This window comes from Aspergillus caelatus (assembly GCF_009193585.1).
Source record: "Aspergillus caelatus strain CBS 763.97 unplaced genomic scaffold BDV27scaffold_9, whole genome shotgun sequence".
Taxonomy (NCBI): Eukaryota; Fungi; Ascomycota; class Eurotiomycetes; order Eurotiales; family Aspergillaceae; genus Aspergillus; species Aspergillus caelatus.
In genome coordinates this window covers 39,987-59,349 of record NW_022475272.1, presented here as the reverse complement: position 1 = coordinate 59,349, position 19,363 = coordinate 39,987, and the positions used below count along the sequence as shown (strand labels likewise).

At 48.4% G+C, this 19,363-nt stretch overlaps 8 protein-coding genes across 8 annotated transcripts; 3 read left to right on the top strand and 5 right to left on the bottom strand.

Annotated features, from left to right (window-relative positions):
* Positions 1-273: 273 nt before the first annotated feature.
* BDV27DRAFT_120381 (Zn(II)2Cys6 transcription factor) lies at positions 274-2,495 on the bottom strand. Its single transcript, XM_032065088.1, has 5 exons — positions 2,092-2,495; positions 1,759-2,023; positions 1,186-1,705; positions 641-1,132; positions 274-586 (listed from the first exon to the last, which is right to left on the bottom strand). Exons 1-5 carry the CDS (start codon positions 2,375-2,377, stop codon positions 326-328), a joined length of 1,824 nt encoding a protein of 607 aa, XP_031932773.1. The 5' UTR covers positions 2,378-2,495; the 3' UTR covers positions 274-325.
* Positions 2,496-2,919: 424 nt separating this feature from the next.
* Positions 2,920-4,047, bottom strand: BDV27DRAFT_140990 (SMP-30/gluconolactonase/LRE family protein; the record flags this gene model as incomplete). The annotated part of the gene is made up of 4 exons (XM_032069763.1): positions 2,920-3,095; positions 3,125-3,203; positions 3,234-3,849; positions 4,022-4,047. The coding sequence occupies 4 exons, from the start codon at positions 4,045-4,047 to the stop codon at positions 2,920-2,922; spliced, it is 897 nt and encodes a 298-aa protein (XP_031932772.1).
* An 89-nt stretch (positions 4,048-4,136) lies between these two features.
* BDV27DRAFT_152771 (Dabb family protein) lies at positions 4,137-4,610 on the top strand (the record flags this gene model as incomplete). Its single annotated transcript, XM_032071637.1, has 3 exons — positions 4,137-4,155; positions 4,218-4,446; positions 4,505-4,610. 3 exons carry the CDS (start codon positions 4,137-4,139, stop codon positions 4,608-4,610), a joined length of 354 nt encoding a protein of 117 aa, XP_031932771.1.
* A 343-nt stretch (positions 4,611-4,953) lies between these two features.
* Positions 4,954-5,544, top strand: BDV27DRAFT_120379 (PaaI family thioesterase). The gene has a single exon (XM_032065087.1). The coding sequence runs from the start codon at positions 5,000-5,002 to the stop codon at positions 5,438-5,440; it is 441 nt and encodes a 146-aa protein (XP_031932770.1). The 5' UTR covers positions 4,954-4,999; the 3' UTR covers positions 5,441-5,544.
* Positions 5,545-7,937: 2,393 nt separating this feature from the next.
* BDV27DRAFT_152769 (sugar porter family MFS transporter) lies at positions 7,938-9,815 on the bottom strand (the record flags this gene model as incomplete). Its single annotated transcript, XM_032071636.1, has 2 exons — positions 7,938-9,112; positions 9,164-9,815. 2 exons carry the CDS (start codon positions 9,813-9,815, stop codon positions 7,938-7,940), a joined length of 1,827 nt encoding a protein of 608 aa, XP_031932769.1.
* Positions 9,816-11,730: 1,915 nt separating this feature from the next.
* BDV27DRAFT_152768 (class I SAM-dependent methyltransferase) lies at positions 11,731-13,249 on the bottom strand (the record flags this gene model as incomplete). Its single annotated transcript, XM_032071635.1, has 9 exons — positions 11,731-11,964; positions 12,033-12,387; positions 12,439-12,495; positions 12,563-12,720; positions 12,781-12,825; positions 12,875-12,881; positions 12,942-12,995; positions 13,059-13,093; positions 13,169-13,249. 9 exons carry the CDS (start codon positions 13,247-13,249, stop codon positions 11,731-11,733), a joined length of 1,026 nt encoding a protein of 341 aa, XP_031932768.1.
* Positions 13,250-13,853: 604 nt separating this feature from the next.
* On the bottom strand, positions 13,854-16,624 carry BDV27DRAFT_120367 (putative acyl-CoA dehydrogenase). The gene is made up of 3 exons (XM_032065086.1): positions 16,514-16,624; positions 15,909-16,411; positions 13,854-15,839 (listed from the first exon to the last, which is right to left on the bottom strand). The coding sequence occupies exons 2-3, from the start codon at positions 15,948-15,950 to the stop codon at positions 14,322-14,324; spliced, it is 1,560 nt and encodes a 519-aa protein (XP_031932767.1). The 5' UTR covers positions 15,951-16,411; positions 16,514-16,624; the 3' UTR covers positions 13,854-14,321.
* Positions 16,625-17,170: 546 nt separating this feature from the next.
* Positions 17,171-18,746, top strand: BDV27DRAFT_114046 (NADH:flavin oxidoreductase/NADH oxidase). The gene is made up of 2 exons (XM_032064596.1): positions 17,171-17,547; positions 17,606-18,746. Exons 1-2 carry the CDS (start codon positions 17,380-17,382, stop codon positions 18,698-18,700), a joined length of 1,263 nt encoding a protein of 420 aa, XP_031932766.1. The 5' UTR covers positions 17,171-17,379; the 3' UTR covers positions 18,701-18,746.
* The last annotated feature ends 617 nt before the right edge of the window (positions 18,747-19,363 follow it).

Sequence of the window (19,363 nt, the reverse complement as noted above, 5' to 3'; positions counted from 1 at the left end):
AGATAGATTGTGTCGATTGATGAGATCGTAGGGAAAGCATGACGACATCTTGTAGTGTGGCGACCCTAGAAAAGGATTTAATGTGGCTGGGACGGGGTATAGATAAATCCGAAATTCCAACAGTAACTTTTTCTATTACTCAGCTATGACTCTAATTGCTTTGACAGATTTAAACTGGGCTATTGATATTGTCCCTATTCGGGATAAATATTCTGTACCCAAGCATGGATTAATTTAATATGTAGACTAAGTGTATAAGTGTTCGTGGACTAATGGAATCCCTGTATAGTACCCAAACTCAGAAAACACAATAAACCTTGTCCTGTTATAGGTTGCTAGGGGAAAGCATCTCAACAGGAAAATTGTTTGTCGGTAGCCGAAGGCCTTGGGATGATCCTCCTTCACTGTCAACATCCAACTGGAAGAGGAAGGATTCCGCTAGGGGATTTGTAGTTTTGAGAGTATGAATAACTGAACGAAAAGACTGGAACGCAGAATGAGCTTCTGTATCTTCAGGATCAAGCTTGAAACGCTGAACGTATACGCGTGCTGCCACATAAATACAGAATGAGGCAAAGGGATTCACCTAACATCTGTCAGTTATTTGCGAAGTGATTCGACCCAGTTTCAAAAAGCTTACTTTGCTCATGTTGACAGGGCCAACCATTTTTATAATCTCCAGAACTTGTTGGGCAGCAGCAGTACACCTCAGCTTGCTTTCAACAATGGGATACTCTGGTATGTTGTTCCACTCCGCTCTGAATATCGCCGCTTGGTGAAGGCAGATAATAGCCGTGTGAAGAGAAATGTTACAAAAGATGATATTAGGATCGCCCATCCCGTTTGGGAGACGCAGATGATTTGGCATTGCCAGAGCAAAATTGAGCAGAATCTCATCGCAAGATCTGTGTCGCTGCCAGAAGCCTCCAGTACTGTAACTATCGTCGTCCTGCGATTGGGGGAGACGAAGATGGTCTGTAATCCGACCGAAGATGCACGACACGAAGGCGATACCTGCGGAAGGAGACAGTGTTACGAGTCCCTCACCATTTAAAACATCACTAAGGCGTGCCGTTGGCTCTGGCTGGCCTGTACTAAAGGCTTCCTCGCTAGCGGCGAGATTTGTCATGACCTGCTCATCTTAGTACACCACTCGCTCCTGGATGTGACATACGGAGAGCTTACTTCTGTCTCGCTGAGCCCGACAGGCCACCCTGTTCCGATGGTGGCAAACTTATCAATACAGAAGGTCATCCAGAAGACCCTCCGCCGCTCTTCCTTTTCCACCAAATCTATGGAAGGTGTGAAACATTGTTTCACCTGAGGATTCGGACTATCGAGTTGATGAAGCCCTAGCATAATTGCGAGCCGACATGCCTTTCCACAGCTTAACCACGCCCTCGGAAAGAACATCATCTTGTACTCATACACGGTGATAAGGAGCCATGTCTGAGCGTGTGCCAAGGAGAGAATCCCTCCTCCATAGCCCTTCATCTCATCTGCCTCCGCGTACTTGCGGGCTCTTTCGTAGAAAGCTGTGTGTAAAGTATTATAATTTTCGCTGACAAGGGCTGCATGGCACCAAATCATATATTGGAGACAGATTGGCGGCCGGGCATGAGAAGCATGGTCCAACGCAGCCAGGTGCCTATGATGATGTATAATCGGCATGTAAATGTGAACATCTTCGAAATAGATCCGGTACCTGTAGATATTAGCAGAATTCCATTTGGAGATACGAGGACTTGGGGGACATGCAGTTCATCGATAACCTCTTGATCTGGGAGAGGTTCCTCTAATTCCAAACTAATCATACCCAACCCTACGCTGGGTCCTGTATATGCGCTCTCGGTGGAGCGTGATGACGAGGGATCACTTTCTGCAGCCATGTCTGGATGAGAAGTAACATCGCCCAAATTAGGGTGAGTAGCCCTATCTACCCAATCAGCTGGAAGGGTGGCGGAAGGGTTTTGAATTCCTGGGATACTAGGCATATGAGCACTAAGAAGCGCCTCCACCTGAGCTTTTCGATGAGCGAGCAATATCAGTATGAATAGGCTAATTGCATGGTTTCCTGGTTCTGAGACCTACCTAATCGAGAACCAAAGACCGCTGTATATCCTCGCTTTGGACCGCTTTTCTTTCGCGTTGTCTCGTAGGCGCATGTCCGGTTAAACCTGGTGCAAGCTCCACAGCTAGGCTTTGCCATATCACATTTGGATTTCATCCGCCGACAGGCTGTACAGGCGTTTCGCTTATAGTAGGGCGGATAGGCTGTGTCATGGTCACTATGCTCTGAAGTAGGTTGTGTGGGACATTCCAATTGGGACGGAGGATTCTCCGGACCAATGGATGGCTGGCCAAGATGGCTTGCCATGGGCGTTCGCGGGAAGGGATTCGGGAAGCGGAGATGCGCGGCCACAGTTGCCAAGGCGTAGGAATTTCTTAGTGGCTCAGTGAGAATTTGAATGTGAAAGATAATAGATTGGTCTAGGCAGTCCAGTTGTGCTCGTAGGTGGAGTTGCAACTTCTCATATGAAAGACCCGAGGTAAGAGTATGCTTACTAAATAGCCCCTGGGCAGGGTTCCAGACCCGTAACCCTAGAGTCAGGAATTCTTAATAGTGAGTGGCAAAGAACCGCCTTAACTTGAAGGTACTGAAAGAAAGGGAAAGCCAATGTAAATGGGAAAAAGAAGCTGCGATTATGGTAGACGATTTATTTCATGGAAAATGCGTTCTCTTTCTACAGGAGGTTCCCAAAGTTTAATCTAGTCACTGCCGCGCAAGGAATTGTATGCCTAGGAGGCGCCAAAAACGCCGATCATCCGGTCCTAGTCCTAGTCGTTTAACTTGCAACCATAGAAAGGATATAGGCGGCTTAGTGGATATAATATTCTAAGTTTTCCCCAAAGTCAACATTATTTTGTCCAAAAGTTTTCCTCCTTATCCAGTTTCATCAACCATCCTTGACAGTGCCAGTCAACCCTCAATATCGCAGCTGTCTCACTTTCAACTATATAGAGTACGTTCATTGACGGGCCGCCCCATGTAAGATTCGTTGTATGAGCCCCTCTAGGGCTCTTAATTTTCATGACTAGCTCTCCATTCGCGGCATGTACGAACACAGTCCCAGAGTTGAATGCGCCACCAAAATATTTCCATCGGCGTCTTGTGCCATGCCATCTGGGCCACCAATACCATACTAGCTAGCAAACCGACTAATGCGCTGTACAGAACCATCAGATAAAAGAGGGACATACCACACGGCATTATCCCGAGTCATCGCCACGAATAGGGCCTTCTCATCTCGACTCAAAACTAGCCTATTCGGCGATGGCCCATTTGAAATAAGTAGTTGCAAACGTCCATCAGGATAAAGACGGAAGACTCTACTAGTTGGATCCTGAAGACCGGTCATCCCTTGATCAGTAAAGTAGATCACGCCGTCGGCAGAGATAACGAGGTCATTGGGTCCGTTCAGGCGTTCACCCTGGAATCGCGCTACGATGGTCTTGAGTTCCTTGCTGATGGGGTCATCCTCGAGTATGCCTTGTTTGAAATCGGCGATGCCGATTTTTTTGGTGATGTGGTTCCATACCAGACCGTTTGGCTCGCCATCATACTCCGTAACGAGGGTCCAGTTTGCATTGGAGTCAATGGAAAAGATACGGCCGCATGGGATATCTGTGACAAAAAGAAGATCCAGCGAGGAGACGTATATGGGCCCCTCTAAGAATGAGTCGAGTGGTTTCCCTCGTTTCTGATTGATTGAATGTTCTGAGAAGCCCGGGCGACGGAATTCGTGTGGTAGGGTTGTCCATTCGACGGCCTGCACAATGGCAGGCAGGCTATTTTGTACATTGGCCATTAGCCTGGTGAGAATTATATGATAACGATAACAATGACTTTGGTGCTCTGGAATCTAATCATTAGCATCAGGGTGTCTTGTATATGCCACTATCAGGGAGAGCGGAGTGCATCCGCCAGCGGACGGCTTCGATCCGCGGTCCAAGACAAAACAGCACTCCTACGCCGAATTCAGGCATATTTAAACCTGCATATTCTATGCATTAACACAAACTTAGTTGAGTTTACTATTTATCTCACCATATTATAAACAATCGTGTTTACCACAATGACTCTCATCCACATCGGTTAGTTGGGACTCCATCTAGCCTTGCAAGACAGACTCAGTCTCACTAATACACTTATCTAGTCCTGTTCAAGTTCCGCTCCGATGTCAGCGAGGAGCACAAGAAGACCTTTGTTACGGAACTGAAGAAGTTGAAAAAACTCTCCTGCGTTAAAGCAGGAAGACTTATCGTCGGGGGTCCCAGTGTCACCGACCCTATCGATCGCAGCAAAGGATTCCAGATCGCTCTTGTGAGCTACCACGAGAATCAAGCCGCGTTAGCGGAATACCAGGCCAGTCAGGAGCATCATTGGTATGCTTTCGTCCCTCAGTAAATATTTTTCATTGGTATGCTAATTGTCTCATTATAGGGTGACTTCAACATACATGTTTCCGTACAAAGAGGATCTAGTGCGGTTTGATTTTGAGGTGGACCCGGAAGATGAAGATATGTGCCAATTTCCTTTGTTAGTATAGAATTATCAAACCAGAGAGTTTAGATTGGGTACTTTTGTTTATTTAAACTGTAATGTACTCGTTAAGCTAAATGGGCCCCGCAGGTTCGTTCTTTTACTCTGCGAATCGGTAATATAGAGAGTTACATCATGGAACGAGGTATACCGGTTGAGTCCCGCCCGCTAAGAGCGGCAGCTCCGTCTACAGATTTAGATCAGGCATTTCCGTTCCTAAGGTAAATTATCGGTATCTGCGGTAATTCCATCGGATAAAGCCGATAGACGGGCCCCATCCGATCGGTTCGGATAGACCCCGCTCCGATACAGCCCCAATAAAGAGTAAAAATATTACCTGGCCAGGGGAAGTTCATTCAAAATATTCCTCAATCCTCATAAAATTAGAATATCAAAATGAATGCCACGCTCTCCCATGTCCGCGACGTCTGGGATGCGCAACGTGCCAACAGCCCCATCTACGCCCTCTTGCTAGACAATATCACAATTACCGACGCCTCGCCGGGGACCATCCATGCCAGTTTGCGAGTAGCAAAGAACCACACAAACTCCAAAGGGGGTCTACATGGCACTCTGACCGCATGTATCGTTGACTGGGCGGCGGGAATGGCCATTGCATCGCAGGGCTCTAGTTATACTGGCGTGAGCACTGATCTGCATGTTTCGTATCTCTCGTCGGCGAAGGAGGAGGAGGTTCTGGAAATTACAGGACGGGCGATGAAAGTCGGAGGGACGTTGGCGTACGTTTCAGTGGAGATTGAGAAGGTGAAGGAGAATGGTGACCGTGTGGTGGTCGCGACGGGGTTGCATACGAAGTATGTACGCAAGAGGGACTGATATTTCTGGGTGAATATTTTGTGGAAAATGGGTTATTATAAAGGGCATATTCATGTAATATAATATTGCTATGTCTATGATATCTGAAGATGCGAAGAAAAGCGCCCGCCGAGCTACCAGTGCAACTATGCATTAAAATAGAGCAATCCGTGCCGTATTTCCCGTACACTGGAATCAACTGGTACCCTTTCAAGTCAGAAAAAAAAAAAAAAGAAAAGAAAAAAGAGGAACAGTAGCTTTCTGAAGGTATGGGTACGGGCAAAGGACATGAGCGCTTTTTGCTTAGCACCTTCTCATGCTCATATCATCAGAACATGCCAAAGAAAGCGAGGAATTAATGGGGATTGCTGACGACGTCTCCGCTGTGCCATAGCATTTTGGTATCTCCGTCTCTCTTGAACCCAAGATAAAGGTGAGCCATGATCATTTGTGGTGGGCATGTTTGATTTGATAGTGCTTTAGGCAAGAATTCAACTGTCGCCCTTGGCCATGAATACTCATAATGAAATAATCTGTATATAGGAGGTGAAGCGAAAGAAGATTCATTGAATGGTGGGCGGTGTCCATAAGAGCGTGGCTGCGTCGGAACCTAATGGAACGGAATGTGGGGAAGCACAGACAGTCATGTGGGACTATTCGTACTCTAGCTAGGAGTTAAAAAAAATAATAATAATAATAGGTGGTGGGTAGGAATGGGACTAGTATACTTTTTGGACACCTATGATCATCCCGGCCTGCTCCTAGATTTTCCTTATGCACCCTGGCCAGCCCTACCACTAGCAAGCCCCCCCCCCCCCCCCCCCCCAACCCCCTCATTCCCTCATTCCCTCACGTTAAGCAGACTAAGCAAACCAGATAGGGCTGTATAGACTAAGTAATTTAAAGCAGTTCAAGCAAACTCAGTAAAGTAATTTAAGTAAACCATTATGCTGGCAGAAAACGTTACAAAATACAGGAAATTGTATTAATGCGGTTGGCGGCAATGGCCTTGCCGTAAATTGCAATCCTCCTGTTTTGAACGATATTAGATATTGCTATCTATTTAGGTTAGGGTTAGATCGGATCAGGTACCCTCCACCCATATCCATTCCAATAACCATGTCCAACACTATACCCGATTACCAAACCCTAGGCCCAAGCCCAAAACCAAAATCAATTACAACAATGTACACCCTAAGTCCCCCCGAACCCCCCTTCAATAGTCTACAAGATCTTCGGCATACCAACACCACATAAAAGACACACCCTCATCCATAACTACCCAGCTCACTACCCTCCTAACACCGCACCTACCCCCAAAACAATACAGCCCTAACCCATAACAACAACAATCCATCTAACCTACTGGCTCACAAAAATCTCCCAGGAAAGAAAATGGCACAGCTCTCCCGTAACCAACTTCTGGAACGCCCTCCCGGATGACGCAGGCATATACCAAGAAACCATCACCGCGACATCCGAAAGAACACAACATAGCACAAACAAGTCCATAAGCCCCGGTATGGGCTGACTTGGGGACTACACTCCCATGCCGGATAAGACTGGGTATTGGTGGTGTTATTACCGTCGTATATCTGCTACCGCGGGTACTACTGGTCCCAGGGGAAGATTTCTTTTAGTATGGTGAAGGTGACACCGAACAGGAGAGAGGGTAAGGGGGATATACGATATGGCCGAGTGCGTATGATCCGGTTCCCCGGGAATTTTGTTTCGTGGTCGAGGGGCAGGATCATTCTGGTATTACGACTGTTGAGAGGAGGACATGGTTTGAGAGGTTTGATGAGGCTACCGTGCGATGGATGAGTGTGTTACAGTCTGCGGGTCCCGGGACGGGGCTTCTGGAGACGCGGGTGTGTTATGACTCGCGGAGTGGGAGGTTTCGGCATGGGGAGCCCGAGGCGTTGGGATATAATCGGAAGGTGCAGTTCTTTTATTTCCTAGATATGGAATGTATAGAGCGGATGGGAAGGATGAGTAAAGAGCGTGTGCTGCTTAGGAGGGAGTTTTTTGAAGCCTTATGGACTTGGTGGGGAGTTGGCTGAGACAGGGGGACTTTGTTTGTGGGTTGAGACGAGTATTTTTTGAAGGCTGGGGAGTTGGAGTGTGAGTATGTTGGGTACTGGGATGGGACGGGGTTGATGGGTTATGAATGGAATTTAGATTAGGGTCGATACTATGGTTCTAAAATGGCTGAGTGGACGGCGAGTTATATAGGCGATATATTCCCATTCTATAGCTTCATGTCTAAGTATTGCCGGTTCGACTATGTGCAAAGATCGATTAACAGGTATAGTCAAAGCACAATCTATGTCTATTAACTAGAGCTGGGCAAATAAAACAAGTATGTACATTGGGCTTCTCGCCAGTACAAGCCCAACATTGCTTTCAACTCAAAGCCAAAGTGTTCTAGTACGAAGGTGGAAGCAAAGAAAATGCTGGTCTTCTAAGGTGATGCCCGAACCACCAACAACCAACACAAGGTCCCAATAAATGCCATCTACTTCTCCCTCGAAGTCTCCTCATCACTGCTTGTACCAAAGTACCGCGCCAACTCTCGGTCCAGGCTGTCACCGGCCAATTTTGGCATCTGCAAGCTCTGCTTCACTGGTGAGATGCCCTGAGCATCAGCACTAGCGAAGACCACGTCCAGTTCTTCCAGTGTGCGGCCCTTGGTCTCAGGGAAGAAGAAATAAACGCAGGGAATAAGTGCAGCATTGAAGACCGCGAAAATTATGTACGTCTGGTACCCCAAGTTCGCAAAAGCAGGTGGCGTGATCATGACAATAAGGAAGTTGGACATCCAGTTGGAACTGGTGGACAGGGCGTTGGCTTGAATGCGAATGCGAAGGTTTGTGATCTCAGCTGGATATAGCCAGGTCATTCCCAGCCAGCCAATGGCGAAAAACGAATTGAAAACGAATAAGAACACAGTCGCTGTGACGCCATATTGTGTCTCGAGCTTGGGTGCTCCATTTTCTAACATTTCGCCCGTGGATACAGTGCCAGCTAGAATAGCCATCGAGACCATCATTCCAAAGGCACCGATTATCATCAGGTTCCGCCGGCCAGTTCGTTCAATGAGTGGCAGTGCTATGAGTGACGCCATGAAATATTCTGTTCCATTACAGGCGGCCAGAAGACGTGCCATTCCTGGTCCGAATCCGAGTGAATTTTCAAATATCATGGTTGCGTAATATGTCACGAGATTGATCCCCGTCATTTGTTGGAAGAATTGTGAGACCATGGCTAAAGTAGAACGACGGAGGTTTTGCGACGGTCCGTTGGTGAGCAGCTCACGGTACTTGAAGCTACCGCCGCGGCTCTGGACCTCCAACGCTTCGTTGATGTTGCGTAACTCTTCTTCGACCGCTGGATCGTCTTCTAGCTTACCAACAAGCCGAGCAGTGACATCGCGAGCCTCAGCATGGCGTCCCTGCATGGTAAGCCATCTTGGGGAATCAGGAAGATAAAGTAAACCGATCATGACAATGATAGTAAAGAATGATTGGAACATCAGTGGGAACCTCCAGCGGACAGAACCAGTCAGGAAGTAAAACCCGTAATCAACCCAGTATGCGATCATAACACCGGCAGATATAAGAGCACCCGAGAGCATGATCAGGACACCGCGCTCGTGCGGCCGAGCACATTCGGACTGCCATGTTGGAATTGCTACTCCAGTCAATATCGTTTTATGTAGAAGATACCTCGGTAAAGACTCACTTGATGTTACCATGCCGTTGCCAATACCTCCAACAACACGACCTGCCACGAACAAGCCGTAGTCGAAGCAGGCTGCTTGCATAACCGTCCCAATAATCATAATAAGTGAACCCCAGAATGTACTCGACTTTCGTCCCCAGCGTTCACCGTACGATAGAATTACGAGTGAACCCAACCAGCATCCGATCTGGTATATCGCGACTCCTGCTGCCTGGGTATTTGCATCACCTGTGCAGTACGTAGGATGGGGAATGGTGTTGGTCGGATTATCGAGCCAACAAAGATCATTTGATTTATCGCGAGGGGTCATGAGTGGAAGCACCTCCTGAAAGGAATCAAGCGTGAGCAGGGCACTCAGTACACCCTGATCATAGCCGAACATGAGGAACCCGCAGCTAGCGATGAACCCTATGGACCAGTTCAGGGCTCTACCCTTGAGCTTCTCCCCACCGATCTTCCATTCGGGCAAGTCGCCCATCCATCCAAAGTACTCGAAGAACTTGGTGCCAAAAGTTGCTCGGTCACGCTCATACCGTATACGCGCTTCCCTGTCCAGAGCGGAAGGAGGTGGTGAATTGGATGTTTCTTGAATATGTTCTGAACTGGGGAACAATGTCTCCAGGTTCTTCTCATTTTCCGCCGGACTTGACATGTTGGCGAAGTGAGTTGTAGTTGAGTGTGGGTTTTACCCCGGACCCCAGGGAAACGTCCCCGGTTTTATAATTGAGTGCCCTCGAACAGAGCTATACCACTATCTTGCTGTGGGGAAGGCCGGGGTATGAGAGTGACAGTACAATTTGGGTCCCATATTTTAGACCTCCGCCGTGCTGTGACTTTTTCAGTGGCTCCTTAGCGCCCAGAGCCAGAGTCCTAGTTTCCGCCATGGCGGACTTGGCAAAGTGACGGCCGGTTCGTCTCAGTAAGGGATCTGAAAGGCAGCCAAGTCTTGGCTCTCGCCCTGCCAGCCCTGAGGTTGCAAGGTATGTGGGGTTCAAGGGCATGGCCGATGTCACTATGCCCGACATCGAGGCTCAGCTGTCTTGGTTAAAGACCGAGAAACTTCAGCCCAAGACCAAGACTGGGTCAATCAAAGTGGCCCCTGAAGGCAACTGCCATTGGTATCTAAGGAATACTCGGGGATGAGACTAAACTAATTGGCTAGATTACCACAAGACACTTTCGAGCGGGAAATAGTTGGGTGAAAGTGGTACCGCGCCATCGCAAGATCTGGGAAAGCCCAAGAACGCGTTGCCTGCGGGAACTGATGTTATGTGCACTATCGGGTACTATAAACAAGCTTCATTCCTTTGAGCTCACAGGAACAATAGTTTCATGCATCGTAGGCGACTGTCACGAGTAGTCATCCTTCTCAATCTTCGTGTACCAAACCTACCATCAAGCCCGACGCCGCTGCCAAGCCTCGGCATCTTGTCGGTGGAGAGACCATAGAACTGTTGCCTAACATTGTAATGAGAGCTGGTTATTGATACTGTACTGACTCCAAACAAGTGCAGTGCCTTTGGGCTAGCAAATACCCATTTGTACTTCGATGCAAAGATAACATGTCGGCTTAGAAGCACTCTCGTTTGATACATGGTCTGATGGACGCGGACAGTTGCGACGATTCAGAACCTCACGATTGTATCGTTTGTTTGTCCATTTGTGGGATAGGATAGCTTTCGACAATGAATGATCCGTGCAAGAAGGTGGACGATCTGAGCCGGGCTTTCAATCACCTACTCGGCATTACCCTCATATTTTCTCAGCCAAGCGGCAAATCTCTCTAACCATTTTTGACGCCAGCCGTGCAAGAATCACATAGAAATGCCTCACTACAGCCCGTAGCTAGCACCATACAATTCAAGATTAACTCCAGCAATGCCACCCTTGGCGTAGACGCAATGGATCTATACCCACATCTGGTACTCGAACCACTTGTCAAGGGGTATGCAGAAGATTGTCGAGTTGTGGTGCCCGGCTGCTAGGCCTGCTCCCATTCGCGCGTGAGCAGGGGTAGTGGGCTGCAAAAGGATGATCATAATCTTTTAGAACAGCGTGATAGTCTGGCTCTATTTCTAAATGCCTCGCCAAGGCACACTGCCTGTCCAAAGGTTGTGATAGACCATCCCGACAATCCTCGGCAATAGACATATCTCCTCGAGTGAGCTGTGTAGATAATGGCGAATGCAAACTGCCTGGTCTAGCAGAGAGTTATGTCATGTTTCGCAGCGTGTATTAAAGCTTGAATATTCCACATTCTCCAGGTTTTGACATCTTCATGCATCAACTTTGGCAATTCGGGGTTGACACGAAAGGAATAATTGTCTTCCCTGGCCTGGAAGAAATGATACTGGTATCACTGGAAATTATTGCTCCACCATACAATGCCTTTGTACCCGCTCACAGTCAAGACATGAAACGTGCGTGATAGGCGAGGGAAGGCAAGGGCGCATCACTAAAACCGGATCGAAAGGAATGGAGGGGGAAACCATGAGCCAAATAAAAGACAAACAAACAAGGGATATACAGAATTCATGACAGGGCAAAAAGAAAATCGTGAATCATAATCATAAGGGTTTCCGTCCATATATGAAATAGACCGGCAGGTACAAATGGATGGATGGATCCCTCAACTCACGCTTGACCTTCGCCATTGAAATTTGAATCTCCTCGTGGCTCCACCCAAGAATGCGTGAAAAGATAGCAGGAGTGTAAGAGTCAATGACTTGAAGCTCCTGGACACCTTGGTATTTTCCGATCTCCTTTAACTTAGGATCCTTAGGCCATGGTCCAATTGGGAGCTACCATTCGCCAGTTAGTAACAACTGAGATAATACACCCTATCTATGCCAGTCTAGATACTACTAACCTTGCGGATCTCCTGGTGTACATCGACGAAGCCAGCATCCTTCAGCTTGTCTCTCCAGCCGCTGACATTATCAGCTGGCTTACCAAACTTCCGCAACCCCTTGACAAGATTGTCCATCCACGCCTTAGAATTTGGAGCCTTGTCTAATGTATCATCATCGGAAAGAAAAGGCGAAGTGACTGCTTGTACTTCAAAATATCCTCCAGGAGCTAGATGTTTAAACGCTTGGTTAAAGAACTTGACATCGTTGCCTATACAGCCCTCCAGTTCACGAGCATGTATAAAGTCAAATGGTCTGGTATACAACCAATCGCATTCAAAGTCATCGATCTCAAATGAGCAAGTTGGTGGCACCCTAGCAATTACCCCTATTAGTAAGACCCAGAGAATCTGAGGTACTGCATACCATCTAGGTTGTATAGGACTTAGGTCCGTTCCAATAACTTGTGCAGATGGATGCTCACTAGGGTCACAAGGTCAGGAGTCGAACTGTGGAGGAAGTTTGTATGCTTGCAGTGCCATGCACATACTCTGCAAAATCGATCGCCCAGATACCAGTTCCAGTGCCGAGGTCCAGCACCCGCTGGACATCATTTTTAATTGGAGCAAGATATAGAGCGCCTCCAAGGAGTAAGCGATATACATGGTGGGCTAGGTCCATGCGATCTTGCTCCTCCTCATCATTCGGCTGTAGGCTGTTAGGTATACCTGTCGATCGATCAGGAGGTGGCTAGGGATATGTACATACTACTAGATAAGTTCCTTCGCGAAATGCATGATAACGACGGCCATTCTAGCTTTGAGTCAGCAACATGGGTTGCTTGCAGGATCGGCTCACCAACCTCGTATCTAGAATACCACTTTTGTCAGACATATATTCATTGTTGGGGTTAGCTAAGGTTCACCTACTTGTAATTGAGAATACTGGAGTTCAGTGATGTGACAAAACTAGCTGAGTTTAACCTAGAGTTCTTGTCAGTCTAACAATCGATATACCGTGAAATAATGATGGTTGTAGCTACTCACGAGTCGTTGTAGATAGAGTCCTCAAATACCTCATCCTAGGATAAATCACCATGAGCCGCTACGCTCACCGCAATTTACATCAAGCACGGCTGGGAGTGGCATCAACTCACATCGACCTGCACAGGATCCATCGCTAGTATCTGTAACTCAGGAACGGCCAGCTGTTGCCGCTCATTTTGCGACGAGGTCATTGTGTCTGTAATGGGCTGGAGTCTTGAGTTTTAAGAGGACAGAGCAATGGCCGTTAGCAGCGGGGATTATGCACAGAGAGTGCAAAGACAGGGGCTTTGACAGTATTAAACTTGCGACCGTTGAAACTTTCCCTCCTTCTCAGAGACAGTTGGACTCTTCCCCACACGGCATCCTTCAAACCGGAGTGCGATTGCGATTCCACATTAGTTGAGTTACACCGCGTGGTTTTTCTCCCTCGCCGAACAATCAGCGTCGCAGCCGATCCTTCCGCTAGTCTCACTCTATAATAATGTTGTTTTATAGGAGGTGGAGTGATTGATTGCCTGGTCCGCCAATAGCGGTGGAGATGGTGGATTCTCTCTCTCCCTTTGACCAACAGGAGAGAACGAATCCATGCAGGCTGGACATCCAGACTGGAGAGATGCGTCTTGATCAAGGGAAGTGAAAGAGATACTGTGTACTAGTGAGACGCTAACGACCGTTGAGACCCATCGTCCCGTGACTCCCCACCGGGCTAACGTTTGGTGCCCTAAAAGGGCAACTAATTTGCGAATGGTCAGATCCCCTTTTTCCGAACTGCGACAACTTTCATGCGCAAGTCTTCGTCATTAGACAATTAAATCGATCCACAACCCTTCAAGGATGTCCGGAGACCCATCGGCACGACTTTCCCCGCTGCCAGACTCCAGTGAAAATTGATCTGTTGCCCACCCGGAAGTTTATCGTACAGACTAATCCCACGAGAAATCAAGAAATCTGCATCAAAAGGATGATCTGGTTTATCTGGTCCACAAAATGCATCAGACAGAGTTGGCAGGCTTCCCACGCTTTAGAGTTCAGGGCATTAGCAGTCTCCATGTGCCCCTTTTTCTTTGTTATAGTTTTCTAGTTTTCTACTTAACCCCTTTTCCTTGTGGAATCCAGCCTTCACGGGAAAGGGCCTTAACTAGTTCACTATAGTAGTCGCTATATACGTTATGTACAATTAATGCAATGTGGGTCCCATGGTTTAACTCTCTGGCAAATGCAGAGGAATCATAATGGCAACGGCAACCACATGCTTGATGCGATTCACAACTTCGAGCCGTTGCCCTGAAATGACCGATGGCCCGACACTTGCTTCGCTGGCAACTCCACCCCCCAGGCAATGCGACAGTCCCAGCGCAGATGTTCGTTTGTTATCGACGAGGGCCCTACACCCGGAGTACGCTGGACGCTGATAATGTCTCGCCAAACCATATCGCCAACGCCGCCTTCACCGGACAGGATCCACCGTCGTGCAATTTCGCCCGCAACACCATCACCGTCTCGTTCAGCGTCCAGAGCAAGAAGAGCAGCACTGAGTATCCAGGCAAGGGTAAACATGACTCGGCGAGCATCCGCCAGAATGAACCGCGGCTCGCTGGTGGCTGTAACCCGAGAAATGAAGCTAGACCATGCCCGTTTCACTGCGCCTGCAAACTCTGACGTCGTAATCAACGCCAACGTACGCTCGAACCAGGCCGAGAAGATAGCCAGATTATCACGTTTGACAAGGAAGCGAACGAGCTCACTAGCCAGCACATTAGTAGTTCCCTCCCAAATGGAGTTCACAGCAGTGTTCCGTAGCAGTCGAGCGATGTTGAACTCCGGCTCGTCCGGTTCATCCATGTATCCAACCCCGCCCATTCCCTCTTGGCATTCCTGAATCCCTGCAATTGCGTTCTTGCTAATCACTGCCTTAGCAATGGCTGTCAAAGCCCGGAACACTACCTGCGCTTCCTTGCCCTTTGTGGGCAGATGCGCCGCAGGAGTGGAGACCCCGTTATTTTCGACAACGCCCATGACGGCAACCGTGAAAAAGGCGAGGTTCATCGCTCCCCGATGTTTCACCTCCAGGTCTGCTAGTAGGCTCAGATGCATGGGAATGAGCCACAAGGGTTCGCCGACCGTTGTCCTGGCCTTAGCAAAGCTCTTGGTAATACTAATGGCACGCCGCCATGCGGCAAGCGATCCAATGAACGTATGAGTTCGAGTAATATTAAGTAATGGTGCAATCGCCATGACACCATGGTCGACAGTCCCGACCAGGTGAGCACGCATGTCTTTAAGTTCCAACTCTGCCGTGGGCAATTCCTTAGTCCCCAGCTTGTTCTTCAAACGATGGATTCGGACACCATTAGTAACCACCCGAGGCTTACCGTCTTCCCCGACAACAGTCTTCCGCAACGGTGCGAGGAATGTGCTCAGCTGTCCCGAAGGCGTTTTAGCAAGCATCAGAGCGACATTAGCATCGGTGGCGGAAGAAAAGAACTTGAACCCGCTGATCAGGTAGTCGCCCTCATCAAGACCGTTCGAGGCCTTCGACTTATGCGACAAAGGCGAGTACGTGGCCCAAGTCTCCGTGTTTTGGACATCGCTGCCTCCTGCTCTTTCGGTCATCCACTGACCAGAAGTCCAATAATCCTCCTTCTTAGAGGTTAATTTCTGATACGCCGTCTGGAAGGGGTGGTCCGGGGGTAGGTTCTTGCGCTCCTTGTTCAAAACAAGCGCGGCTCCATCAGACATGCTGATAGGGCAGGAATAAAGCCCAGACGAGGGAGAATAAAGGTAATTCCTATCTCCGGGTAAGGATTGAAGTTCAAAAAACCACAGCGCAAATGAGAATAACTCACACAGCATATTGAACCAATCGTCTCTCTGCCCCGTATGTCGGCTCATATCCCAACGACACGACACTTAGCAGGTCAGTAAATAGGTGGATTGTACAAGGACAAAGACAACTCACCCGTGGCGGGCACCCCATTTACCCAGCTGCTTCCACCCTTCGCTGGTAATAAGTCGATCATAATCATACCGCTGACCCCAGACATTGAATCCCTTCACATATGGTTGATGCCTTTCGGCATCCGCGCTCCACTCCCTAATCTGGTCCGACACAGCTTCCTCGCCCAATTCTACCAATTGTGGCCGAGCCTGCTCTAGCTTCTGCGACGGCAGGTACCCTATACTTATTAGTCCACTCTTAAATTCTCACAGAGTATGGTCATGGTCAAACGTACAGGAGAGAGATCGTTGAAGACTGGTATCGGAAGTATATGTGTTCTCCAACCGCTCAGGTTTCGTGATATGTCCACGGTCCACAGTGGCGTGACGAGGTCCAGACTCCATGACGTGCCAAGGTATTTGTTACAACGACCTTTCACTTACAAACATGTCCGTCCGATGTTGGTGAGGTCCAGGTTCATAGCTTTGATATACACTAACGTGCCTCGGTGGGACAGCGCGTGATTACCTCGGTTACGGCAACCTGGGATGAGGAGGTGGCTTGAGGACTAGATTTCCATTACCCAACGACCTCAAATCCAACAAGTCTTATATATGCCTGGTATTCCTAATAGACTGATCCTATGCCGATGAATAGCTACAGTAAAGCATCTGTCTAGTGCCTGTACACTGCTATACATACCAGCGGAGCATAGAAGCAACGAACGCCGATCATTCCCCATGTGTAAAAGAATCGCGACCCCTCGAAATTGGTCCAATCACCGCCATCTAGCAGGCCACGGCACTTAGAGCAGATTACATTATCCAATCAAAACACCAACACGATCATTAACCTGGACCTCAGGACACCTAAAGACATCCCCCGAGTACGACGTCATATCAAATCACGTGTCAATATACCCTTAAACGGTCAAATCACGTGACCTCGGAGACTTTCCCACAATCATTCGTCCGACTGCTGAATAATCCTCCGCGCTTTTGACTAAGCTCACCGCCCACCAATTGCCTGCTGAGTGCATTCTCAAGCCCTGAAAAGATTAGCCGGAAACTCGATCGAACTAAAGGAAAAACCCCCAGCCCACCGTCCAATCAGAACAACGCTCGGCTTATCGATGGGGAAAAAAAAGTCTGAAACGGAGTAAGATTGGGTATCATGTTGTCCTTAAAACTCGGTATATCGCCGTGACAAGTCGCCTCTAAGTATATCCACTGCGGCGGGGATTTGAAATCAAAAGGCTGTGGAGCACATTTCGAAGGCTTTCTATCAGTGTAAGGAGTGTAGTATATAAAGTGCTTACTTTTCCATCTCAACATCTTTTGTACTATTAGAATCAAAATACATAATACAGTCTGTACATACAAAATGCATACCCCCGACTACGTCGAGCCCGCTCAGGGCATCTCCTACTTTACTCCCGCCCAGAACCCCCCCGCCGGAACAGCTGCCAACCCTCAGACCAATGGCCAGAAGGTCCCTAAGCTCTTCCAGCCTTTCACCGTCCGCGGTGTCACTTTCCAGAACCGCCTGGGTGTAAGTATTCCACGCCGCCACTTCAGCTCGTCTCAATACAATAACTGACAAGAAACAGCTGGCCCCATTGTGCCAATACTCCGCCGAAGATGGCCACATGACCGACTGGCACGTCGCGCACCTGGGTGGAATCGCCCAGCGCGGCCCAGGACTCATGATGATCGAAGCCACAGCCGTGCAACCAGAGGGCCGTATCACTCCCCAAGATGTCGGTCTCTGGAAAGACAGCCACATCGCACCCATGAAGCGCGTGATCGAGTTCGTGCACAGCCAGGGCCAGAAAATCGGTGTGCAAGTCGCGCACGCCGGCCGAAAGGCCAGTACCATTCCGCCATGGATGTCGGGTGCTGTCGTCGCCTCCGAGCAAGCGGGCGGATGGCCCGAGAATGTCAAGGGACCTAGCGATATCCCCTTTGCTGACTCGTTCCCGAAGCCCAAGGCCATGATGAAGGCCGATATCGAGGAGTTCAAGAACGCCTGGGTGGCGGCTTGTAAGCGGGCTATTGCTGCTGGCGCGGATTTCATTGAGATTCACAATGCCCACGGATATCTGCTGTCGAGTTTCCTGTCGCCTGCGGCGAACAACAGGGACGATGAGTATGGTGGTTCGTTCGAGAACCGGATTCGTCTTCCTTTGGAAATTGCCCAGTTGACTCGCGATGCTGTCGGTCCTGATGTTCCCGTCTTCCTTCGTGTGTCTGCCTCCGATTGGCTCGAGGAGGTGCTTCCCGAGCAGAGTTTCAATGTCAACGAGACGGTGAAGTTCGCTCAGGCGCTCGTGGCCCAGGGTGCTGTGGATCTGATCGATATCAGCTCCGGTGGTGTGCACGCCGCGCAGAAGGTCAAGTCCGGTCCCGGGTTCCAGGTTCCCTTCGCCGTGGCTGTGAAGAAGGCCGTTGGCGATAAGATGCTCGTTTCTGCCGTTGGTGCCATCACCAACGGTAAGCAGGCCAACCAGTTGCTCGAGGAGGAGGGTATCGATGTGGCGCTTGTTGGACGTGGATTCCAGAAGGACCCTGGTCTGGCTTGGACTTTCGCTCAGCATCTCGATACCGAGATCTCCATGGCGAATCAGATTCGTTGGGGATTCACCAGACGTGGTGGTACTCCTTATATTGATCCTTCGGTTTATAAGCCGTCGATCTTTGATTAGATTATGATGTGATGATTTTAGAGGTATGAAGAGATGTACATAGATTAGACAGTATAATATCTATTATTATATACACAAACCACGCTCTTGGCATGTTGCCTCTGTAAACTTCTATGAACGCCCAGTGGAACGCTTGTTTCTCGAATACGTTTAAGCACTGTGGCCTATTCTTGTTTTTACAATCAGCTGCTCACAATAAGTATAATCGTCTCGAAAATGGCACAAATATCAGGCTTAGTATATTAAGCCTTAGCAGCGTCAACAATCTCCATCTACAATTACTGAAACAATTCAATGTATGCATAATTGCCCGTCAACTTCTCTATAATTACAGTATCCACAAGGATTAAATCCCCATCATTTTATTCGCGATCCTTGGAATTCCGTGTCGAGGCCTACAGACGCTAAACTACTCCACGAATCAATCGACAGATGAGAAGATCGGAGATCCACAAAACCACAAAAGCTTTATACTCTTGCCCAGCAGTTTAATCCCTGTATGGGTCTTGTCACTTGTACTGTACCCCTGACAAACTAGGTTCCCTTTGCGCCGCGATTGCTTCAATGATCTTATATGCATGTACCCTTCAGAGATGAAAAGTTGGAATAACGCGAATAAAATCACAAATGTTCTTGTATGTTGAATATTATATTATAAAACAA